Source organism: Notothenia rossii, assembly GCF_949606895.1.
Source record: "Notothenia rossii genome assembly, chromosome: 1".
Lineage (NCBI taxonomy): Eukaryota > Metazoa > Chordata > Actinopteri > Perciformes > Nototheniidae > Notothenia > Notothenia rossii.
The window spans coordinates 60,290,955-60,317,492 of record NC_136912.1 but is presented as its reverse complement, the minus strand read 5'-3'; the positions used below and the strand labels follow the sequence as shown (position 1 = coordinate 60,317,492).

Here is a 26,538-nt window from a genome sequence, read left to right as displayed (position 1 = left end):
CTCGGCCCGTGCCTGGGGCAATATGAGTATTGATATGGCTGGGTGGAGTGGCCTCATTTATGCTGACATATTCTTCATGTCTCAACCAAGTTTCAGTGAGACAGCATATATCAATATTATAATCTGATATTAAATCATTTACCAATATTGCTTTAGATGCTAGAGATCTTATGTTTAAGAGACCACATTTAATCTTTAACTCTTCTTGTCATCTTTGTAAAACGATATCAGACTGGTAATTGACACATCCATGACTTCTAGTTAAATTCAGTGTTGCTAAAATGAAAAGCTTTGTTAAAATATGCAAGCGCGCGAAAGTCAAAGTCAGCTTTATTGTCAAAAATTCTACATGTGTTATACACCCAGGAATCTCAAAATATCGTTTCCCACAGTGTGACATGTATACATATTCAAAACAAATTCAATGCTTATTTATTGTAAAAGCAATTGTGCTATTTTAATCACTCTCTCTCTCTCACAGACACACACACACACTTCTCCGCCTCATTCTGTTTTCATTTACTCGTTTGTTATCTGACCAGCTTCAATCTTGTAGGCTACTCACTTCGTTTCTTGTAGCCCTCGAAAGCGTTTTGGAGGTTGATGACTCGGTGAACGTGAGTTGTTGTTGAATGTTTGAATGAATCAAAGTGGGTCGTCACCGTCGACTTTCTCTTATGCTCCAACACACAGTTGCACGGGGTGCAGAATAGTAGAATAGTTTCCCCCCACTTTTGTGAAAGACATTGGGGTACTGCTTTGCCCGTTCTTTAGCAGAAATGTTCGTCGGTAGCCTAAATGAGATGGATCAGATTTTTTCATCTTGGTGTTTTCTCTCTCGTGTGAGTTCCACACGTTCACTCTACGGTGTTGTTTACCTTCTGTGATGCGCGAGCTGATGACGTCACGTCATCATCATCACTACTTCACGTCAAGACGAGTTAACTTTTTTTTTTCTCAACTTTGTGTGAAAAAATGCGGGGATTATGCGGCCTTTTGATAAATATGCAGCCTTTTAAAAATCTGCAACATTTTGCTGATTATGCGGTGAATCTCGTTTTTCTGGAGGGTCTAATTAATGTGTCACTCACTTAACGATTAGAAACTCAGCTAACTGAAGATATTAATCATTTTTATCGAAACAAAGCACAAGTCTCACAAGAAGCGTCTAAATTAGCCCTGAGCGAAAAAATGCTAACGCACTTAGCACAGAACTCAAGGTAAAAATACCCTTATTACTTATCGTAACTGCACATACAAGATATCCGATTAAAGCTGAGATTCCACAGATTCTATAGGTATTGGTATCATCACTGAGTGATCAGAGTTTGCGTCAGGGGAAGCAAACATAGACATCACAACACGTGAGATCTCGTTTAGATGGATTTTAGGAACTTCCCCTTGATTCTATTGGCTCTACGGTTAAAGAGAGATGTCAATCATCAAAATCAAACGAGGGGGGCCAGAGATATGGAAAATGCACCCAAATGACCCCAAAAGTGTTTAGTTTTTTTCTAAATCTCTCTAAAAAGGTCAAATGTCACTTGTTTTGCATCAATCTTGATACAGGGTAGTTATGTTATAGTTTGGATTCCTAAAGCTTTTAGTCTACTATCCCATCCTTCAGGAGTGGTTTTCACTATAAGTTAAAAAAAAAATGTGGTCGGACACTATAATTTACATTTTTTTACTATGTCAATCTGAATTTATATTAAAATAAAAAAAATCTATATTGATTTTGACTTTTTTACATCCAACTCACAGGTTTATCATTGCTTTGAGAAAAAAGATTATGCATTTAGTCAGACTGAGGCTCAGTGAACTAAAGGACTCTCTGAGTGTTTAGATAGTTAACTTTAGTCTAAGTTATCTCAGTTGGTCTCAAACGTTTTGGTCACCATTTAGGCCTATGTAAACAATTATTTCCGAGGCACACGTTTATATGATCATTATAGTTATAAAAAAATAAGAAAACAAATGAAAAACAGCTATGACAGTAAAAAAAGAATAAAGTTTAAAAGGGTGATTTGTAAAATATCCATAAAGAAAAAGTTAATCTGTTTACAGTTCTGTCTCAAATGGGTGTTGAGAGATGTATCCATAGATCTCTTAAAGGTGACCTATCATGCAAAAATGTATTTTATACATGAATATGTGTCCCCGGTGTTCCAGGAAACTAACCAAGTGTCAGAAAACACAACCCTCTCTATTTTCCTCCAAAACAAATCTCTTAAAAAGGGGCTGCAACGGATCTGATACAGACTGATCCAGATTTGAACACTTCTATGACGTCACAGAAGTGGCGCTACGGCTATTGGGCCAACTCCACCAATCAGGAGGAGAGAGCCACGGACATTGCCGTTTGAAAGCGCTGGAGACGCTGTGGTACATATGCCAGGCCTGTAGATGGTGCTGTTCTCACAAAATCAGCCCATGAAAAGACAGCGTTAAATTGAGCGAAATGAGGAATGGCTAAAATGCATGATCTGTTTGGTATTTTGAAAAATAAAAAGTATAAATATGCCTTATATAGGTATGGTCCTACACTATATTATTCAAATATAGCATGATACGTCTCAAAGTGCACCAGATTGATGCATTTAACTTCAATATTTAAAAAAAACATCTTCCCGGGGGAGTATGCCCCCGGACCCCCCTAGAGGATGTGAGGTCCACAAACCACCTGTAAAAATAGTACTTTACCCCTGCTTACACCTATGCCGTGAGCTGATTATCGAGCCTTCATTGTAACAGTCGCAGGTACACTGTGTACTTCGTGGGGATTGTTGCACACATTTCACTGTAGTGGCCGGTACATTAATGGGAAACCCTAAATGTTTGAGCACCCTCTATGAAACGTCAAGCTACCCCACAGCACTCCCAAAAGAAATCTCTGGCGCCGCCACTGAGCCTGCAACCCCGTTTTGAAGAAATATGCAGTGCAAAACAGGCTCATTGCAGCCACTAATGCTGTGATAAGACACCATTTTTGGCCAAATATCAGCATTTTTTTATTTTTTTATTTTTTGCACGGATTGCAAAGTGGCAAAGTATTATAACTTATTGTTCTAGCAAAGGGATTGCACAATTGTATTATGTATTTATTTTTTTGACCACACAGAATTATGGAGCATTGTTTTATTATCACTGTTCTAGCAAAGAGATTTTTCTATTTTGTTTTTAAAGGAATGCTCACATTCATATTGATGTATTTTAATAAATGTTAACTTGGCCCATTACGTGACTATTTGTCTTGGTCACTATTTGTGTTGGCCCCCCCTATCTCCAAAGGGGGGGCCTGAAAGAAAAAGTTTGAGAACCACTGCTCTAAGCAGAGGTGGTGGGGATCGGCGCCCGCTATTAAGCCAGGGCACTAAGGCAACCTGATCTCACCAGAATGCGTGACTCCTCCACGACTCCTTAACACCACATTGCGTGGTGGAGTCACGGAATCTTTTATATTTGCGTGTCTGCACCACGCAAACAACCCCAATGTAAAGTGAATGAGGCTCCTTTCTCGTGGTGCACACACGCATTTCTACAACGTCCTGCAGTGAACTTTTTATTCTATAAAACGTTTTAAAAATCTACTTTATAGCTTGTAGTAACTCACGGGAGGCTTCTTTTATTTTATTTGTATTCATAATACTTTTTATTTTTCGTCAGAATGTATTATGGTGCATTACCAATGTTTGTTCTCAAAAAACGGTGCATTTTTATTAGATTAGTTATTTTTTAAGGAAGGCCAGAGCTTCAGCTGTGTCAAATAGATTGTTCCCTTTAGTTTACGTTAATTAAAAGACAATTACATTCATATTTGATCATTCATAGTAATAATAATCATTTTTTTTATAACAACGATAAACCAGAAGAAGATGCCGTCGTTACCACGGCAATGTTATGTCGCGCTTGACGGCAGTGACGTAGCCACGTGACGTTGCCCACGATCATGTCACTTTCATTCATTTCATCTCACAAAGGACTACAGTAAGTATCTAAAATCAAGAGGAGTTTATTTATTTAAAACACGAAATGATATTGCTTTTATTTATTCCACTGTAGCACAGTCTCTATAGCGTTTCATTCCTGGATATTATGTTGAGTTTTGTAGTGTGTTTAGCTTTTACAATAGGCTACGCGCAAGCTAGCGGCCACGTTCAGCTAGCCTCCGGCTTTCCGGTCAAAGTTTGTAGCTGGATAGCATTTATAGTTTATACAGCTAAATGACATTAGCTGTCCCCGGCACAGTTGGATAGTGGAGGTGCCTGCTAGAAAAATATGTTTAAATGCTTGTATTTGCCCATTTGTTGTAAAGACAGCTTTCAACACAGAGTTGTAGTAGTTGAATCGGCGATGGAGTGGAACAAAAATGTGGACCTGGAGTTTTTCCAGAGGATTTGACTGGCCAGTGGGGACATTGGGATTGTTACATTGTAGAATTAAAATATATAGTAGAAGATATAAAATATATAAATTATACTAAATTATTATTGCATAATAGAGTAATGCACAGATGAATTATTATTGCACTCTCTTCATTTTGTGTATTGTTTGTATATTGTGTCTGTTTTTTTTGTATGCCATGTCCCTCATAATATAACAATATGCACAGTATAAATTATACTAAATTATTATTGCATAATAGAGTAATGCACAGATGTTACTGTTATTCTAAATAATCCTAATCATGTTTTTATTTTTCCTGTTTTACAGCTTCTTTACAACTCTATATCACCAACACACACATATCCACACACACACACATATAAAACCAACGGCACTTTTAAGAGCCACTCTCTCTCTCACTGTCTCTCTTTCTATCACTCTCTCACTTTCTCTTTCAATCACTCTCTCACCTTCTCTTTTTTAATCACTCTCTCACTTTCTCTTTTAATCACTCACTCTCTCGATCCTACAAATGGCTGGAGGGTCCCAAAAAAAAGACCTGCCCAAGCTGTAGGCAAAGTATTTACTGTGGTAATAAAATCTGCCCAGTATGTAACCATACACAGCCCAAAAATTTGAGACTGAAAAAGAAAATAGAAAAATTCCAAAGCCAGCAGCAGCAGTGGTTGTCATCAATGACAAAAAAACGAATCAAGTCCCACGTTATTGATGACGCCGCCATTCTGGTATGTAGTTTACAGAATTATCTCATTCACCAAAAGTGTGAAAAGTAGTTTTATTACTTTGTCAGAGGATTATAAATTAACTGGTATTGCTTCACATCCACAGTATTAATTGTATCATTAAAGGTAGGGTATGTAAGTTTGAGAAACCAGCTCGAGTGCGCTAGGATTTGAAAATACACAGCCGTAAAAAATCTGCCACATGGAAGGCTGACAGGCACGTAGTCCGTCCAGTTATACAGCCGGGCCGGCTAAAATAATTGGTCGTGCTCTTTACAGTACTACGGCTTCCACAGATTAATTTTTTTTATGGATTTTTTGTCAAAACACTTCAGATATATCCATAGCTATCGGGGTGTTAAGAGCATTCCATGGAATATAACAAAAAGTGTATCTCGAGCCGGTTTCTCAAACTTACATACCCTACCTTTAATGAGAATATGATTCATGATTAATGATTTTCAAACAGAATTAACTATTATGTGTAGGAAGTTTAGGAAATGTCTCATAAGTTAAAAATCCCAAATGTATTCAACAAAACATTATGTACAAATCATTGTTTTTATTATGATGCCAGGATATTAGTGTAGATGATTTATTTTGATGCTACTTCAGGGCAAGCTTGCAGATAAATTCAAATGTAAACAACAGTTTTGTTTATTTATCTAATTGATCTCTCTACCTCTCAACAATTACTTTCCGAGCTGGAGAAGTTGCATGCCCTTGGCTTGAAGCCCCTGCTGCTGTTGGCGTATCCCCCTACCAAGAGGGTGGCATCTAAAACAAAGGTGTTGATGCCGACGCATGCCTCGAAAATGTGGAGGTCATCTACAATCTGATGGTTGCAGGTGAGATTGCATTTATTTAATAACCATCTGCACGAGTCACTCATGCATATATTGACTATCTGTTATACAATGTGTGGTGTTGATTTGTCCTGTTTATTTCAAAGCAACAAAGAGAGTCATTTTAAAGAGCTGGGGTCTCATTTATAACTGTTATGTTTGCACAAAACAGGGCTTGAAAGAGGTGTATTCCACTTCCCATGCAAAAGTTGTAATCTCTATATTTTTTTAATTGACAGAAGATTATGGTGACAGGGGAAATTGTCTATGCAGATGGTGAGGTGGTGAATTGAAGCCAGATTGTATAAATACATGTTATAAGCATCATTATACATATAACCTCTCACATATTTAATTTAAGTTAATACCACATGTTTCTTAAAGATCCTACATTCAAACCATCAGTGTTATTTATGCATATGCTTGTGAGCCATAACTAATTCTATAAGCATCTTTCAATTGTAAAAGAAGTAAGCCAACTCAAATCTGAAATCAAATTCCACTTAGTATTTCATCAGCACTGTCTCGCCATCACATTCCCCACCATCGGAGCGCAGAGGAGATTGTTGAAACAGTATAGTACTGACACTCGTGGTCAGTTGTGGAGCTGATGACAAAAATCCAAGATAACATGAAATAGCAGTAAACAATAGCAGAACAGATGCAAGTACCAGACTGTGTCTCCAATGCGTTCTGTGGTGCACAAAGAGCGCACTGAAGACACTCCGGCCCCCACACACGTCTTCTCAAGTGACCTGACCCAGCACATCTTTCCCACCTACACATATGGATAGCAAAGTCTAGAAATAAAGCCAGTGACAGCTCTCGCACAATCTCACATATGAGTCCTATTTATATTGCAGACCAAAACTTAAATAAATACATTTTGTTCACTTATCAAACTTCCATTTTCCAATGATAACCCAGTGTGGGGGATACCATTGACTTTTGCAAATATTGAAGCGATCAGTTTGATTGCTGTAAACATTTATAAACATTTATAAACATACTCAATCAATTTGAGTTTTTTTACAGTTTAGGTAGATTAGGGTTGCCTTTTTTTGCATGTTTTGCACATTGGCCTAATTTCATATTTTATAATGTATGTGTGTGTATTCCATGTTCCTGTTTTCAAACATTCAATATTCAAAGGTGTTATTGTCATATGCACAGCTACAGCGTAGTTGTTGCCAATGACAATCTTAACTCCCAGGCTCCTCCAACAATGCAGCATACAAACAGTACAAGAAGAAATAAAATAGTGCAAGAAGAAACTAGTCCAACAACGTAGGTACAAAACTAACATGCAGGAATAAGTCAAATATATACATCTAAAATAGAATAAGATGAAACAGAAAGTAAAATGAAATACTACTATGGGGAGTAGGGATGTGCATCTCCATCACTGAGGCCGATGCGATGCGCATCTCGATACGTTGCCAACGATACGATACATTAACGATGCATTTGAAACACCAAGTGATGCGATACGATACGATTCACCCCTGTTGCGATACAGTTCGATAAGATTTGATTCAACATTATGCGATACGGGGCGATACGATGCGATTCAACACGATTCAAAATAATGATACTTCATTATGGTACGACAGAGGATTTTTGTTTTATTCCTTATATGCAGCAAATCATACATTAACAAAAAAGTGCTTTACATATTTGGTTCTCTCTACTAGCACTGCACATCCCATCATGCTGTTTATTTTTTACCTTTTTTACCTTAACTCTCCAGAGTACAATTGTATAACACCTCACAGTTAAACAATTTAAGGATGCATTGCCCATGATTAACAATGTGCAGATAACAACTACCATAGTGCAATGCCCATTCAGCTGCCAGCCTGATGTGCTTAACACTCATAGGCCAACTCACCAGTGAGCAGAAAGCAGAGGTTTCTATATGAACAATAAATAATACAAATAACATTTCACAAACAGCTCTATCATAACTGCTTACAGTAAGGAAGACATTTAAACTATTATTGGCAGTCACAGGCTGCTGTAAACTAAACACCACTCTCTCTGACAGAACACCTCACTGAGTGATTTAACTCATATGTCTAACTTTCAGGTTTCTCTTTTCAGCAGCAGCCATGTCGCCTCTTTATGTGCGTCGCTAAATTCCTCGTACTACTAAAGCGGCACGGCATCGTTTACAATTTGCGAGCGATTTTTCAAGTTGACCGTCTTTCTTGAAAAATCGGAAGTGTTGCCAAACGTTTGATTTGTAGGTATTTTTTGGTACGCTGTGTTTCTCTTTCTCTTCAGCTTCCATGTGTGTTGATAACGGAGACTCTCGGCCTCCATAGTGCGAAGCAAATATCAAAGATCGTCTCTGCTGAGTGCTGACAGGATGAGGGGATATTATATGAATGAATCGTTTTTTTAACGATGCAAAGACGCTACAATCGATGCATCGCGAGTTCGACCCAAACTGTAGCCGATGTGCAGTCTTTCAACCGGTGCACTCGCATCTTGAACGTTTATGCCGGTGCACCGATGCGAATCGGTGAATCTTAACATCCCTAATGGGGAGGCATGAATTAAATCGTTGTATAAACAGATGTGGATATGTATAAATATATATGAACAGATAACTAACCACTGCAACATTTTGGTATTATACATAATAAATAAATAAATATGTTGGCTTATAAACAGATTTGTACTGCAAACCCTTTGTAGGTTGGACAACACTCAACCCAGATCAAGAAGAGACCCCTGACACACCAACACCACCCCAAGACCCACCCAACCCAACCGATAGCTATATCTTACATTTGGTGCCATGTGATCAGCAACCAGGGGAAACAGCAGACCCACCACCACACCAGGCTTAATGTAATATTGTGCTACAGAGCCCAAGTCCCAGTGTAATGAATATAAGACTAAAACATATCCACTCAGTAGCAAGCAATGTAAGATGTAATCAGTCCATTAGCAGACACAGCAACATCCCGAAGGAATGGCAGAGAAGCTAAGATTTTGAATAAAACCATGTGTAGACTCCGAAACTTCTGTGATTTCTCAGTAGGAATAGGGCTCAAGTTGAGCCCTATACAAAACGTACTTTACCTGTTCTGCACATTTGTGCAAATAATGTATTCCATACAATTACAGATTGCTCTCACAACCAGCTCGAGATGTTCCCTGTCCGCGAAATACTAAGGACAAGGAACCGAAAGGTAGGATAATGATTACCTGGATGACAGTGTTTGCTGTTGGATAACTTTTCTGAATGTGTATAGCAATTACTTTATCTTACCTTGAAGGAATGCTGTTATCCAATTCACAATATTAAGCTATTTGTGTAAACATCCTGTAAATCCCTCTAGTCTGTCAGATGTCTTTTTTCATGACTATTTTTTTTAAATATATGCAAACTATTTGAACAATACATATATTATAAGTACTTGTGAAAGTACAACGTTCAAATAACATACAGATGTACAATGTCTGCCTGCCACAGAGGGTGACGGAGCACCTTTACCAGTGGGAGCCCTGCACCATTGGGTATGTTAATTTGCTTTTGTACAATTAAATCTATGTGTGCTGTTAACATGTGTGGTAATTGTTGGCACGCCATTATCTTAGGTGGCATTTGTTAAAGAAAAATGCAAAAAGTTCTGCTGTCTGTAGCACCAGCTATACACAAGTTCATTAATCTACAGATAGTGCAAATTAACAACAGTGACAATCAAGTGGTGAAACCGTAAACTACAACAAAGGGTAATATATCAGTACCCTATTATTGGCCAGATCAAATTGTAACGTAACCTACGCATCATGATATCATTTCCCCAAGGGGATCTATAGACTGTTTGTTATCTATCAAATGCTATTTGATCCCTTATCTGGGAATACAATGTGCCTGTTGGAGTAGTTATTATTCACTTGAAATGTTCTGCTGTAAGGCTCTAGGGATGCAATGATTTTACATTTTGATGTTATGATAATAGTCTGAGGAAATATCACCTTTGTCAGGGTTTTACAATTATTACACTAAGGATGGATGAATGTGTACTTATAATTAGAGGTTTTATAGGATTTTTCCACAACATTTTGGCATTTTCAGCTGCTGTGCCTATTTACCTTTATTAACCCGATTAACCAGTTTTCCATATTTGTCACTGAGCAACAGTTGCTGTAAGGAACCTTAATGTACCATAATGTAGTTGTTTAGAGAGTGAGAACAAAAACACTCAGTGTAGCTGAACTGTTAAAAGTGACATTGGTTAAAGGTGGGGTATGTAAGTTTGAGAAACCGGCTTGAGATACACTTTTTGTTATATTCCATGGAATGCTCTTAACATCCCGATAGCAATGAATATCTTAAGTTCTTTGACAAAAAATCCATACAAAAATATCATTTGTGGAAGCCGTAGTACTGTAAAAAGCACGACCAATCATATGAGCCGGCCCGGCTAAAATAACTGGATGGCCTACCTGCCTGTCAGCCTTCCATCTGTGCACAAACTTATCTCGTGCCCTCATTGGTCATGTGCGCGTTCGTGTGTGTTGGAGGAGGGGATCTGTAAGGAAGTGGCAGATTTTGTCCTGCTGTGTGTTTTCAAATCCTAGCGCACTCGAGCCGGTTTCTCAAACTTACATACCCTACCTTTAATCGCTGCATCCATACACTGGAATACCAAATACTTCATACAACACTGCACTTGTCTTCAAACGTTTATAAAACAGTATAAAAATGTTACAGTAGCCTAATGAAAATCGATTGAATGTGTATTACTGCTCACTAATTCTTCTTCACCCTCCCTTTATTTTATTTTTTTCTCAGTGGTATGTCCTGGCCTCCATCCTGGCAAGCAGCCTGATTCCCACCCCATGCAAATCCCAATGCAATGCAAATAAAAATGATTTGGTGTTTGTATGTAATTAAAGTACAACAGTTTAACAACTGCAACAGACTTACATTTTCTTTTACTTGAAGGACCCCTGTATGCATTGTTTTATGGCTACTGGCAATTAATTTCACTGGTGAATTGCATATTGATGTAAAATGAAGCTCAGCGCAAGTTCTTTCAGGAAGACTGGGTATATATATATATATATATATATATATATATACATTCACTCCGCAGCTGCATATAATCAGCTCATCACAGTCGTTCTCTTTAACATATTACATTTCACCTCATTCTCCAGCAACCAATCACCGTGCTACAGCCAAACTTTAAAATGGCAGTCAGCTGTTATTTCAGGTGTTCATGCTGCCACCCGCCTCCTCCCCATCCACCTCTTTTCATCCCATCCAGTGCCAGGATAGCTAATCCAAAGACCTCATCACAACTCCTCTTCATCCCATCTCCTCATCAAATCCAGATCTTCAGCATCATCACCAGTGTCTAGACCCCGGGGGGTTCCCTATACAGTATGCTCACGGCTGCATTTCCCCCTTTAGATATACCATTTCAGGATCGGGGTCTAATCGCCAAAGACTTAACATTTATCGTACGGCATGTGTCAATAAATGTTCTTTAAACAAAACGAAGTCTCTCCTGATTGAAATACACAGAAGCAGCCCACAAGGGGTCCTTGAGATGATAGTACATTATTGAAAACATTAATAACAGAATGCTTAATGCACAAAACATCAAGAAATAAGTAGCCAATGCTTCAATCCTTTGAGAATACACTGTTTGTAGTCTATTTTAATTTAATAATAGATTACATTTATAAAGCGCTTTTCCTGGTGCTCAAAGTGCTTATAAGCAAGTAAAACAAAAATAACAACTAAAGTAGAAAGTGCTAAGCTAGGTGGAATAAAGGCAAGGGGTTAGTTGATTAGGAGTTGAAGGCAAGAGGAAAAAGGTGAGTTTTGAGGGAATGTGTGTAATCGGATCTATGGGAGTCCGGCTGTTTCCGCACAGACATTTTAGTTAGCCGGACTCCCTGTTTCCTGTGAAATCTGGAAAGGTTGTTAAAAAATAAAAGAATACTTTATTCCGAGTTTGCTTGCTTTTCTCTTTGGAGGTCATGGCATAACGGCATTATAATACACGGTTCTGCTGCATTAAATATTACACATCTGCCGTAGTTCTGTATTTATAGAGCCCTGATGAGAAGGCTTCTGGCCAAACAGGAAGAACTGCCCCCAAAACTGAAAACGTGACGTGAATCATAAATATATCAGCAATTAAACAACATCTTAGATTTCTTTTCACGCAATACGTCTCCTTCAGTATCAACACTAATTCGGCTGACTTTTATATTTGATCCAATTGGTAGATAGGCGATATTTACACCATAACGGTGGACAGCTGATAGAAAGCAAGTCTAGTGGTTGAAGCACGTCATTGAATTTTAATATTTTTATTATTAGATATTAATAGGAGGGACAGACAGACAAACTAATAAGTCAGAATGTGTTGGTTTGTTCCAATCAGAGGCACATTTAGCAAATATGGCAGTAGCCATCGATCATCATAAGATAAGATATACTTTATTGATCCCAAGTTGGACATTTTTTCATTACAGCAGCATGTGTAACAGTTGTAAATATGCAGTGGTGTTTATTTGTAAATCATTTAGTATAATCACACAAATTCTGTGTTTTATATTTAATAATTCTGTGTTCTTTATTTATTCAATGTTCAATACCTGACAGTATAATACATATGTATAATATCAGTTAAAATAAGTGCTTAAACATAGCCTACAGTAGTTAACATTGCAGGAAAGCAATATATCAATACTTTGTCAGGCTTAGATATTAATAGGAGACACAGACAGACAAACTAATGGTCTAAAGGCCTCTTTTGAATAAGAAAAAAGCTATCTGCTATACTACTATCATATATCAAAATAATCAAAGGAACAGTTCAGCGCCCCACAACTTCATTGCAAACAGTTACAACCTTGACTTTACATCAGAAAGAACAAACATTAAAGAAGTGACTAACTGCATCAATTAGGGTTAAACGTGTATTCAGCTAAAACATATACATCGCTGCAGTTATTATCCAGTGGAAAGTCCTTACCTACTGGCCTAGTTGAATGAAAGTGGTTACTTTTTTTACTTTTTTGTGGCAGACAAAGCTATGATAGTAGGAACCTGCGACCCAAGTTTTTCATCTCCGACCTTTTTCATCTCTGATCTTGTTAAACATTGAACATTCAATAAATGAGGAACAGAGAATTATTAAATATAAAACACAGAATTTGTGTGATTATACTAAATTATTTACAAATAAACACCACCGCATATTTACAACTGTTACACATGCTGCTGTAACGAATTTTTTTCCAACTTGGGATCAATAAAGTATATCTTATCTTAAGATGATCGATGGCTACTGCCATATTTGCTAAATGTGCCTCTGAACCTTGACAAGTACATGTTTCAGGCTTATCAATTAACAACAGGGAGGGGTCCCAGACATAAGACCAGCTGTTAAATAAAGCTCTTCTGAACTTAGCTGTCATGTGGGTATATATTAATGATGCCCATTATGGACACAAGCAATTTTCACCCATGTATTAATTATATGTTTTAAATTTGAGTGTTTCCTATCCCCTAAACCTCCAGGGATGTACACAGTTTAATACTGGCAACTTCTAATTATGGGAAATACGAAAACGTCTTATAAAACTACAATTCCCAGTAGAGACGTGCCATAGAACATGTTGCAAAACACACAATAGCCAGCATGTGTAGTTCTGGGGACGGGGTGGGGGGGGGGGGGGGGGGACGGGGGTGGACCCGTCCGAGTCCAGTTTTGGATAGTCTGCCGTGGTTCCATCCCATTTCAAAGTGCTGTTTGACACTCGGCGTAACGGGCGTAACTCTCGGCGCATTCCAACATCCAATCACAGCTTGAGGACTAATCACAGGGGTTGTCAAACATAGCGGAGAGAATACTTACTTCCGGGTGTAAAATTCTCTAATGCAACTTCTATGAGCTGCTCCGACCCTCGGTCTTGACGGACTCCAAATGTCCGACATTATACAATCAAACAAATAAATAAACACAAGGATAATTGTGTCTTATTGTTGAGTAAATAACACTGTGTGGTTTCGAAAATAATACAAAATTAGAAGTACGAGTTGGGAGTGAGAATGTGTTGGTATTTACCCTGCATTATGCACATGTTACTAATAAAGGATTATGTTATTGTATGAGCTCTATTTACAATGTATTCACATTAATAGTTCATAAACGAATGACAAAATGCAGTGACAAGAAAACAACCATTGTATAGCACTTGTTTGAGTAATAAGAGGCAGTTAAATATAAAGGCAAGGCAATTTATTTTTATATACATCTACAAGTCAAAGCGCTTTAAATAAACGGAAGTACAAAATATAAACACATTTTCACATTACTATGAACTCAGTCGGGCGAAACAAGTGCATAATTTCATATCGTTCTCATATATAGTGTTTTATAATGTTACATTACATTACATTGCATTTAGCTGACGCTTTTATCCAAAGCGACTTACAATAAGTGCATTCGACCAGGAAGATACAAACTTGAAGAAAACAAGATCATATAAGTAGGCCTACATCTGGTTTCATAGAGCCAAAACATTTCAAGTGCTACTCAACTGGCTTTAGATAAGCCAGTCCTTTGTTAGTATATAAGTGCTTTGTTAGTACTTTGTTAGTAGTTCTTTGTTAGTAATTCTTTGTTAGTAATTCTTCGTTAATAGTTCTATCGCTCGAAGTGGAGTCAAAAGAGATTAGTTTTCATTCTGCGCCGGAAGATGTGTAAGCTATCTGCTGTCCTGATTTCAATGGGGAAATCATTCCACCATTTTGGAGCCAGGATAGCAAACCCACGTGTTTTTGCTGATGGGAACTTGGGTCCCCCTCGCAGTGCGGGTGCAGCGAGCTGTTTGGCCGATGCAGAGCGGAGTGCACGTGCTGGGGTGTATGGTTTAACCATGTCCTGCATGTAGGAAGGGCCAGATCCATTCACAGCATGGTACGCAAGTACCAGTGTCTTGAAGTGGATTCTAGCAGTTACTGGAAGCCAGTGAAGGGAGCGGAGGAGCGGCGTGGTGTGGGAGTGTTTTGGAAGGTTGAAGATCAGACGAACCGCTGCATTCTGTCTTTATTTTGTATGGCTTTAAGTGTGTGTGTTTTAAATGTGTTTTGTCCTTATTATGGCGTGCACCAGCATGTGGACCTGACACGTCGCTTGTGAAAGAGCTCTCCAGTGCCTCTGTGTTGCTTGGCAAACACCTTTACAGGTCTTCTTCCTCAGACTCAGGGCTAGTGTAGTCTAGGGCTGTGCAATTTAATCGATCCTGCGATATATATCGATATTTTCCCGAGAAAGTATCGATATTTCAGCCGCGGGTATCGATACATTAACTCCCATTCAAATCCCCCGTGTTCCGCCTGGCACTCTGCTCGCTGCCCATTCCCCCCCGTTCGCTTTGCATGAAGAGCGATTACGTCAGCCAGCCGAGCCGCTAGTGTCGCTGTAGAGCATTTCTAGATACACAGACGCCGGTGTCTTCTTCTCGCAGTGAGTGCGAAGCGGTTCAGGAGAATGGCGGCAAACATTAACCACACTGGAGAGGGTCTTCTCTACCGCCGGAGATATCGGCCCAATCCCAAACCACTCCCTCGACGGAGTGAACTCCGTCTGTAGCCACACTCGCAGCTCAACGAGGCTCCTCCCTCCTGTCAGATGGAGGGAGTAAATACAGCTGCAAGCTTTGGGACGGCCTCCCCTCTCCGGCAGAAACAGGAAATGCCGTAACTGTATGTAACAACGGTTTCAAATCAGCATCTCTTAGACAAAAAGTTTAAATTAATAACTCAAATAAAACTCCTAACATCTTTCATTGTGTTTCAAAGCTCTTTTAGTTTTAAACCTGATGTTTATAAGCTTCTTAGTTTTTGCAACGGTCTGTAAATATACACAAGTTTATAATAAAATGCACACATTTACCTTTTTCTAGACTAAACAGAGGTATTAGGCTTGGGCGGTATAATTTTTTTCATACCGTCATACCTTGCTGACATCATACCGTGGTATACGGTATATGACGGTATGACTTGGGTCGACTTGAGTGAGGTGGCGTTCGGCGGCAAATAGATGTTTCGAACGGTATATTATATGTTCGGTGTAAAATGCAGCCCGAGCCGGTAGACGCTCGCAAAGTGCCGCGACGTGCGCGCAAGTGCAAAACAAGGGCTGCATACATGACACATTGTGCAAATGGCACATTTTGAGATCGGATACAGGACGCGTTTGTAGATGTCCGACGTTGTTTCCATAGTGAGCTAAGTTAACAATATATCATCATACATAAACATTTTCCGGGAGTAAATACTTGACTTATTGAATAAAGTTTGCTATATTCACTAACTAGTTTGGCAATATTATTCCGTGCATGTGTTAAAAACCTTATTTCCATTTGATTAATTGGATTACCCGCGTGAATGTTTAGCACGTAAATGCTTTCGTTTTTAAAACCGTCCGACCTCGACTACAAAACCATCAACCAGTTGCATAGGATTAAAAAATGTCAACACTCACTCACCCCGTCTTAAACATTCCCAAAGAAGTGCCTCTGTCTCTCGTTGTGCTGGATGAAGTCACTGGCGACGAGTAAACCCAAAATAGTCCCAAACAGGCGCAGAGGCATTTTTCTTTTTTACTAGTTGTCCGAGTTCGGGGCCGGCAAATGCTGCCGCCATCTTACTCAGCTCAGCTCTGTGCTGAGCTCTGAGAGCGGGAAAGACGGACTGCCCTCCCCTGCCCTCTGCTGGCGCGTGCTGTGCATTACAACCAATGTCGTCCCTGTCAAAACTCCGTGTCAGTGTAATAGAATGAAACGCATCTGTGATTTGGCGCACAGTCTGTGACGTCACGGTCTTGAAAATCATACCGACGGGATTTCGAAATACCCTGGTACACCGTAATACCGTCATACCGCCCAAGCCTAACAGGTATGATCCTAAGTTAAAACATATGAGGTTATCATGAGGTTGTTAACATCGCAGTTTATCAGTGGATGTTTGCTGGAACTACTTGTTAACAGCTTGACAGCAGCAGACACACACAGCGTGACTCCGGTCAGGTAGAGACCGGTCTCAAGTCAGCACCGCTGCAGACTCGCTGTTTGAGGGCTTGATAGCCCACTCCCCCTCCACACCGCTCCACACTCGTAGGCGGACCCTCCGCGTGAACGCGCAAACGGAGGGGTAGGGTGTAGGGGGCGGTTTGGGAATGGGCCATCGTCACTGCTCAGAGAAGTGCACTTCTCCCAGACCACGTTGATCAGATTATATTCCTGAACAAAAATCTGAAGAGAATGTAGATGCAGTTATGTAGAGAGGAGCCTTTCTGTTTAGTGTTTTTGGCTTAAATGTTACTCCTTTGGACTTGAATTATTGGCAGGTACATTTTACATTAAATGTTGTTCTTAGTGACTTGAATTATTGGCTACCTCATATTCTGTGTTAAGCTAAATATGCTGTAAAAGAATCTGTTCAGAACAGGCCACCTGCTGCACCTTTTCATTCTCCATTGTCCATTGTGATACTGCACTTTATGTACTTACGTTTCAAAGGCTTGTAAGCTACAGTTGGCACTGTTTCAATAAATGAAAAAAAAAAATTCACCACATCTTTTGAGTCATTTTGTCCAGCATTTTCAAGCTGTACACTCTCTGTCTAGTCAGAGCCATATATTGTATAATTGATGCTTTCAGTTTTCAGTTGAATAAATTCAATCCAAGTCAATGGAACACTCACAAGATGTCACCAAAATCACACTGTCCCTTTAAAATCTTTCAGAAAATGATGTAAGTGTATCGAATTATATCGAATTGTATCGAATCGTATCGTTGGCTGAATATCGTGATATATATCGTATCGTGAGCTCAATATCGTGTATCGTATCGTATCGTGAGATTAGTGTATCGCTACAGCCCTAGTGTAGTCATTGTCATCCGACTCCTCAATGTCCTGCTGTAATTGAAGATCATGGCATTCCATAGCGGCTACACCGCTGTACGCATGTACAGCCTGTTTGTGTTGGCTTTTGAGGAAGTGCCACCTCCGACTGAGGATACTCTTGAGCCCATGTGCAGCATCCTCTGTCAGGTTACCGAAATCTGTAGAGGAATAACCACACAGAAAAAGGGCTGAATGTAAACAAACCATGACAATTGCAAATCTCTTTGCATTGTACAATGCTGCATATGTAAAAACACTACAAAATAGGTAAATCCGTCTTAAACTGAAGGATGTTACTATATATTGGGTGCCAAATGGGACATTTTGATTAATGTTTATATAGAGCTTAACAAATAGTCAATAGACAGAAAATAATCGATTATGATCTTGATAATGAATAGTTTCAGTAATTTACTATTTCACTTCGGCCTGACACAGTGACAGATGTGTTCTACTTATGTAAGACATGCAATGTGTTGAAGAGGTGATGAAAATATTCAAATGTTAAGATCTCAGACATACTGCTGGTTTTGATGCCCTCCAAAGTCTGTCCTCTGAGTGCTTCCACTTCTTGCACTTCCTTCAGAAGGAACATGATGTGCTGCGACATCTCTTTCACCAGGATGCTCTGCTCCTCCTCCAAACGTCTGACCAGCATTACCTGGTCAAAGACAGACCTCTTCAACCTGAAGGTGTTGCCTTTAGGTTGAGGAAAGGAATGGAGTAGTGGACAAGGAATATTTATTCATAAATTATATTATTACAGAATGATTTTCATTTCTGAGACACAAATCTTTGTAGCGATAGCATTGGTTCTTTCATATTTTGGTATAGACTAAAAAAACAACAAGCCAAACTAGCAGTTATCCTACCATTTGCATGCCTCTCCCATGGTAGGATGTAGCCCTCTGTCAGACTGCAAGCCAACTCCTCGTCAATATGTTCTTCCTGCACTCCTGTGTTGTATTGCACAACTTTTTCGCGAAGCTTCTTCTTCAGCTCTCTCATTCTCTTCCTCTTTCTTTGCCTTGCCTGGTTGCTGTCTGCAAAGTGAAACGGAAACAAAACTGTGTCATGGTGCCAGAATGTTTTTGTTTTTTTGAAAGGTAATTTCAATAACTACGTTTGACAACGAATCATGCTGACGATACAGATCTTGCTTCCTGCGCAAAAGAGTGACGGTGATGTCCTCAATATCCACCCTCAGTCCTTCAGTAAACCCTGGGGCGTAGACTCTCTCTAAATAGTTGCAAAAAAACAATTGGAGAAGAGATACAATCAGTGACAGTCTCAGTTTCAACATATGGCCAACTTATATTGTGTGTCTAAACTTACAGTAATTAACAGATGTATATATGGAAAACCTCTGGTATGTCTTACCTGTGACCACCCATTGCCTGATATCATACACCCACGGCTGTATGGTCTCCTGATCAAGGTTGTGCTCCTTTTTGAAGTCGCTGAAGCTGGCAGCTTCCACCTTTGCCTTCTCTGTGATCTTTACAAAAAAAAGAAAATGTCAGCGAAAAGCGCCCTGCAACACCATAATGCAAAGAACACCAGTTTTCAGTACAAGACCTTCAGAAGAACAGTTGAAACATTCCATGACACCATCTGACTTGCAAGAGGAAGTGTGGATAAGGGAGAACATAATGTATATAGCCATGAGGTTACATTGCAGACATCCTTCATAAATATGTAATGTCAGATGAGAAGACAATTGTAATTTGCCCTTACTTTGACATATCTGTGGGCTAAAACTTGATGAAGGTTGTCCCTCTTCCTTCTGTTCCAACCCATGGCCTGTTGAGTGAGCATGTTCACTCTTCCTAAAAAAGACAAAAAAGATATCAACAAACAAAAAAGTAAGTATTCACATCAAAAAGGCAATACTGAGTGAGAAACCTGATAGACATGACTAAACCCAATCGTTAAAAGGTTGTTGAACTGGTCATTACAGTAAAGTAATACACCAATAATGTTTTTAAGGAGGGAACTCTCTGTAAAATACTTATCAGGGCTGCCTTATCACATGTGTAGTGTTAATACCAACCTGCTTTTGTCATGTATTTTGTGACCAGAGCTGCCCTGGAGAGAAAGCTGTTCACCTATAATGAATGTTACAATTAATGTTCGGTCACCATTACATAACAATATCACCTACACATCATAGATCTTGAACTGGATGGTTTAAGAGAAAATGTGTGTACTGACTTCCTACAATATGCATGTATTTAGTGTTGCTGAACATATGAGCTGTCTATCTTTCATTTGAACTCAGACATAAAGGATATGCTTTCAACTAATCAACAGGCTTGTCACTGAGATGACACATACATATTTGTACTGCTTTCTATTAAGACTTCTTGTATCCATACATTTACAATAATGCCATTAATAACATACCTGCTCTACTTCCTCTCCCACTGTGTTTCCTGCTCCGTCCTGACTTCTGCCACCCCATCTCACCTGCAAATCAGCGCAAGTAGTGTTATGTTGCATTTCTTTAGAAGTTTTTGATATCCAATAAGGCATGCCATGCACAACATTTAAAAATCCTTTGCATTAAAGATGTTATGTACCTCACATTTTGCTGTATGGGCTTTAGCATGCATCACGCTAAGAAATGGCCTCATTTCGGTCAACGGCAGAAGCTCTGGTAATCCCTCGGCTATTTTGTTAAGGTATGGCCAGGACCTAAGAAGCAGGAGCAGCATTTTGTGACAATATCAATATCATCTAAAATGACTGCTGAGGCATAGGCCATTTTAAACATTGTTGTGGATGTGCAATATGACAGTGAGGATTACCTGCATGTTACATCCATACAGAAGAAGTCAACATTTGCCTTCTTCCACATCTCTTTTTGGAGAAACATTGGGTAAGCGTATATTTCTCCACGGAAGTGGTTCAGTCCTCGTAAGAGAAACCCATGTCTGATTAATCAGAAGAAAATCTAGTTGTTAATAATAAACTGACACAGCAAGGCCTGGCTTAAGCACTCATCTCTGTCATCTAGGTGGCTATAACAAAAAATAACACTTGGATGCTACAAATGATGGATAAATTCCGCTTCACCATCAAAAGTGTTTAATGCTTCCAATTCTTACAAAGACTTAGACTTTGATTGCTATTAAAACTGAAATAATGAGACCAGACTCAAGAACCAAACACATATACACACACAGACACACTTACAAATACATACCTGCAAACTGCCACTTGAATGCCCTCCTCGTCTATCTGGGCACCAGACCTTTTTGATATCTCTCTGCCAGCGGTGAATTTGGCAGTACCACAGACGGCACTGTCCTTTCCCTATAAAGTCAGTTTATTACACACAAGTTTTGACATATATAAAAAAGAACACCACAGGTGTAACTGCAACTATCATAATAAGAAAAAAAGAGTACACTTTTCATGTTGCCTCTGACAAGGTCAAAAAATGTTGCGACTTCTTCGTCATTGGCCAGGAACAAGCCCTCATAGATTGGCAGCTCCTCAGTCCTGTCCATGATAAGTTAACATACAAGTCAATAATAAAAATCACAAAGCACTACATTACTATGATTTGTTTTAATGTCTGTTATGGCTACTCAAAGACAACCCCAAGGGCTACTATTTGTATTAGCGGTGTGTTCTTTATCATTTTCATTAATACCATACATACCCTTTTGACTTGGAAAAGCAGTAATGCTTGCAGTTTCCATCACAGCAGACAGCCAACATGTCTGGAGAACATGCTGGACAAACAAAGTGATGGACCTGGCACATATCCTCTTGTTTGTACTGACAGAAGCAAAACTCGAAGAAGCTTCGCTGAAATGTATCAGCACAGATACTACCTGTCTGTATATTGATTTTAAAAAAGTGGATTAGTAATTGTTTTGAAAGCAATGCCAACAATTAATGATATGGTATACAGTAATATGATATTGTTTTTTGTATGTTTCCGTGTGATTCAGGCAGATTTACCCGTCCAGCTTGAACAGATCTGTGCTCCAACATTTTCAGAAATGCCTGCCTGGACATGGCTGGTGCTGTCACCTTCATGTGCTCGAATGAGGTGAACACATCATATTTGTAAAGCGTCTGGCAGCTGGCGCTAGCTGGCCAGTACCGATACAAAAGCAGGTCTTTAACCTCAGGAGTCCATTCTGCAGAGCAGGATGGACAGGATTTCCGAGGCAAGCAGACATTGTATCGTCCTGTGAACAAATGGACAAAGTAAAGGTATTTCGGTAATCAAACTGTGAGTTTGCCTTAACATATTGTATTTTATACATAGATGTGCATATATGATATATTAGCTATTTGACATGGCATTTGGGTGTTGTCTGAAAATGACCAGGTGATAAAAATCTTTGCGTTGCACAAAGTGGTAAAACTCTGCCGTACAATACTACTTGTACAAAAAGAAGGGCTTTCAGAACAACATACCGTTGATGGTAACCACAGAAATATGCTTCCAAGGAGTAACTGTGACGTCATCAGAGCATTCACATTGACCTTGGAGTAGGAACAGGCAGTTGACATACTGCAATATAGAAAATAAGTTAAGAAGGGTGTATTTACAGTTTTTCCTTAATTCTCCAGATTATCAAGATATTCAATAACATTTTGCATAATTTCCACATATCTTGCAGCCCTAGTCAAAACCAATCATACTTTTTTCAATCAGCTATGTACACTTCCCATTCACACTTAATTTTGGGAACTACACTATAATGGGACATTGTAATGTAATGTTAATCTTTAAATACTTTGTTCACAAAACTGAGGCTGGCCATTTTCATCCACCACCACAGCAGTTGTAGGGGGAATGGGCTCCAGAAACCATTGAACACAGCCTCTCTGTCATGGAAGATATTCCTCTTGTGGGCCTCCATGTCACAGGTTGCACAGAGGAACTCCATATCCAGTGGAACACAGTCCAGGCACCTAATAGCCGCTTCTTCTGTACAGCATCTGTGGCACTTCTGAATGGCTATTCTCTCAGCTGAGAAATTTACATTAAAAAGCATTGGCCTAGCAGTTTTCATTCTCACATCTGTGAGAAGCTGCCTTTGTGCCCAAGCAGAAACCGTTCCGTCTGTTGCCTGCGGAACCTGGACTGCAGTTAGGTTGTCTCTTAACTCTTGGAGATGTGTTTCTAAAAAATAAAACAGCTGTTAAGACACCCTAAAACTGGTATGATGGATATTAAGGTAGTACACTGAAACACTTTTGAGTTGGAAAAATATATGCGGACTAAAAATAGCAACATGCTATGAATAATTATATGTATCCAAAGCAATATTAGCAAGTGATACTTATACCAAATATGCATTCACTTGTCATGAAACAGTCAACACTCAATACTTTATTATGATTAACTAGATGAGTATAAAAATGGAAAAATTGTGAAAAACTATAGTGCCAGTCAACTGCTGTTATAATCAATATACTCACCAAGACTACCAAACTCTTGATGTTCTAGCTGAAGGCCTTCCTCATGCACAGGATCGTCTCTTCTGGCTTGTGAAGCTGCAGAGACAGTCATTTTTGCTTCACCCTTCAATCAATCTAAAATTACACCAATTAATTGTAATATGAAAATGCTCTGTAAGGACTGCATGTAATGAAACTAAGAACATATTACCACAGCATCACAATGACAATTTACATTTGCCATACTTTTATCCAAATCGAGGTACACATGTTCAAAAATACAACACAAGCAAGGATTATCAGTCACAGGCTCTTACAATATCTTGATTTAATTTGAAAATGTTTTAAACATTGCAACAGATTTGTCAAGAGGTATCTTTAATTTACATAATTTCATACTGTGTACACCAAAATAACTTTTGTTATGAATTATCTTTATTCTTAGATTTGGAAATCATGATATAGTAAAGAACAAACCTGATGCGGAGCGTTGTGTTTCCCGTTGTCTCTCACGTCTGCGTGTGACCACTGGATTAGAAAGGGGTCTCTTCCTGCTTTTTCTTTTCTTTTTCGGAGGGATGGCAGGGGTTTCAGTAGCCTATATTTTTTCAGAGGTTGAGATCAACAACAAAGTTGTAATACAACATAAGACAGCAGGACTTATATTTGAGCAATTATTTAACGATTGCATAAAAAGGTCTAACTGACCCTTTACATTCCATCAATAAAAAGCAATAGCAATGATTATATTACAGACTTGGGTATTTGCTTATCATGAAAAGCCTCACCCTGGCCTCAAGGACAAGAGCCTCGCTAATCAATGCTGCCATGTGCATCCTGGCCTCATTGGGATCCTCAAAGACCCTCACTTCACGGTTGAGGGACATGGCATACAAAGAGAGAGTGAGTGATTAAAAGAGAAAGTGAGAGAGAGTGATTGAAAAAGATAAGGTGAGAGAGTGATTGAAAGAGAAAGTGAGAGGGTGATAGAAAGAGAGACAGTGAGAGAGAGAGTGGCTCTTAAAAGTGCCGTTGGTTTTATATGTGTGTGGATATGTGTTGATATGTTGGTGATATAGAGTTGTAAAAGAAGCTGTAAAACAGGAAAAATAAAAACATGATTAGAATTACTTAGAATAACAGTTTATCTGTGCATTACTCTATTTTGCAATAATAATTTAGTATAATGTATACTGTGCATATTGTTATATTATGAGGGACATGGCATACAAAAAATACAGACACAATATACAAACAATACACAAAATGAAGAGAGTGCAATAATAATTAATCTGTGCATTACTCTATTATGCAATAATAATTTAGTATAATTTATATATTTTATATCTTCTACTATATATTTTAATTCTACAATGTAACAATCCCAATGTCCCCACTGGCCAGTCAAATCCTCTGGAAAAACTCCAGGTCCACATTTTTGTTCCACTCCATCGCCAATTCCACTATTACAACTCTGTGTTGAAAGCTGTCTTTACAACACATGGGCAAATACAAGCATTTAAACATATTTTTCTAGCAGGCACCTCCACTATCCAACTGTGCCGGGGACAGCTAATGTCATTTAGCTGTATAAACTATAAATGCTATCAGGGCCGTGGGAAGTAGGGGTGCTGAGGGTGCTGCAGCACCCCCTGGTGGAGGACAGGGGATCTGTACTTCCACAAGATATAATAAAAGAAAAACGAATTTTCAGCCTTGATGTAACAACATTCATAATTAAGTAAAGATAACACCCTTTTCCCCGGTTACATTTTCCATTTGCCCTGTACGATGGGCGCTGTGAGTGATGAAGTGGGGGATGTTGGCTTAGCAGGCGCCCGCAGCTCACAGCCAAAGTGAGAGAGATAGAGAGAGGGGATACCGCGGTACCGGCGGGGATTGTTGTTAGCTTCTGCTGCGCTAACGGATATAAGAAGCTGTTTCTACAATAATGTGGAGGGAGAGTCCTCTCCTGTCAGACTGAGAGGCTCAGTGAGGTAAAGGACTCTGAGGGCTTAGATAGTTCACTTTAGTCTAAGTTATCTCAGTGGGTCTCAAACGTTTTGATCACAATTTATGTAAACAAATATTTCCAAGGCACACCTTTATAATTATTAGGATAAATAAAAACAGGTTTGAAATCATTCCAATGTATACTATAGGACATTAAACCAAAAATATCGTTTAAAACTGGAGAGATTTTAAAATATACATAAATAAATAAATGTTAACTTGTAAAATAAGATATGAATGAACAACACAAATAAAATAAGTTACATGTATTTGTTATTGGCTATGGTAGGTTATTGGAAATGTTCACATACCTGCTCATTTGATTGATAAAATGCAAACCGATCTTTTTCATATGGGTGTTTAGAGTTGTACCCCCTATCAGTCTCTAAAGGCGCTCAAAGTGCACCAAATTGAAGCATTTTACTTTAAAATGTTTAAAAAATCTTCCCGGGGGGGATACCCCCGGACCCCCCTAGAGGATGTGAAGTCCATCCCTCCAATTAAAACATGTTATAATATATAATCAATTTGAAGCCTTGTTATATAAGCTGTCCAACATGTCAATATATTTCTCTTTTTGCAGTGTAGTGGTCTTTTGTAGAGGTTTTTCATTGCCAGCTAAAATATTGCCTTATAGGGCAGCACATTGGTCAGAACCAGCCCTGGTGTCATCCCCACAGCACCCCCCATTTGAAGCATGTTCCCACGGCTATGAATGCTATCCAGCTACAAACTTTGACCGGAAAGCCGGAGGCGAACTGAACGTGGCCGCTAGCTTGCGCGTAGCCTATTGTAAAAGCTAAACACACTACAAAACTCAACATAATATCCAGGAATGAAACGCTATAGAGACTGTGCTACAGTGGAATAAATAAAAGCAATATCATTTCGTGTTTTAAAGAAATAAACTCTCCTTGATTTTAGATACTTACTGTAGTCCGTTGTGAGATGAAATGAATGAAAGTGACGTGATCGTGGGCAACGTCACGTGGCTACGTCACTGCCGTCAAGCGTGACATAACGTTGCCGTGGTAACTACGGCATCTTCTGCTGGTTTATCGTTGTTATAAATTATTATTATTATTACTATTAATGATCAAATATGAATGTAATTGTCTTTTAAATAACAAGGGAACAATCAATTTGACACAGCTGAAGCTCT

The 26,538-nt window shown here is 39.0% G+C and overlaps 2 protein-coding genes and 1 long non-coding RNA gene across 11 annotated transcripts in view; 1 reads left to right on the top strand and 2 right to left on the bottom strand.

Moving 5' to 3' along the window:
- LOC307042559 (uncharacterized protein) overlaps window positions 1-26,538 on the bottom strand; it is a 159,003-nt gene that overhangs the window by 78,137 nt on the left and 54,328 nt on the right. The gene's annotated exons all lie outside the window — the stretch shown is intronic.
- Window positions 4,696-10,913, top strand: LOC307039046. Its single transcript, XR_013808120.1, has 5 exons — window positions 4,696-5,132; window positions 5,834-5,977; window positions 8,678-9,177; window positions 9,462-9,505; window positions 10,788-10,913. It is a non-coding gene; the product is annotated as an uncharacterized lncRNA (long non-coding RNA).
- On the bottom strand, window positions 14,245-24,593 carry LOC307024584 (uncharacterized protein). 7 transcript variants are annotated; one of them, XM_079658853.1, is made up of 19 exons: window positions 24,152-24,590; window positions 23,841-23,961; window positions 23,385-23,459; window positions 22,697-23,085; window positions 22,374-22,470; window positions 21,909-22,141; window positions 21,604-21,782; window positions 21,347-21,440; window positions 21,142-21,251; window positions 20,744-20,869; window positions 20,516-20,630; window positions 20,340-20,402; window positions 19,987-20,041; window positions 19,671-19,762; window positions 19,314-19,431; window positions 19,057-19,172; window positions 18,806-18,976; window positions 18,456-18,632; window positions 14,245-18,091 (listed from the first exon to the last, which is right to left on the bottom strand). In XM_079658853.1, the coding sequence occupies exons 1-17, from the start codon at window positions 24,248-24,250 to the stop codon at window positions 18,938-18,940; spliced, it is 2,121 nt and encodes a 706-aa protein (XP_079514979.1). In that variant the 5' UTR covers window positions 24,251-24,590; the 3' UTR covers window positions 14,245-18,091; window positions 18,456-18,632; window positions 18,806-18,937. The 7 variants fall into 7 exon arrangements, with proteins under 7 accessions (XP_079514979.1, XP_079514978.1, XP_079514980.1 ...); XM_079658852.1 differs by having other exon boundaries at window positions 18,806-19,172; window positions 24,152-24,589; XM_079658854.1 differs by lacking the exon at window positions 19,987-20,041 and having other exon boundaries at window positions 18,806-19,172; window positions 20,521-20,630; window positions 24,152-24,592.

Coding starts and splice junctions, on each gene's coding strand:
- LOC307024584 (XM_079658852.1), bottom strand. CDS start 24,250: ATGTCCCTCAACCGTGAAGTGAGGGTCTTTGAGGATCCCAATGAGGCC. Junction 21,441..21,603: donor TGCTTTTCCAAGTCAAAAGG/GTATGTATGGTA, acceptor TATCATGGACAG/GACTGAGGAGCTGCCAATCT. Junction 21,252..21,346: donor TCAGAGGCAACATGAAAAGT/GTACTCTTTTTT, acceptor CTGACTTTATAG/GGAAAGGACAGTGCCGTCTG.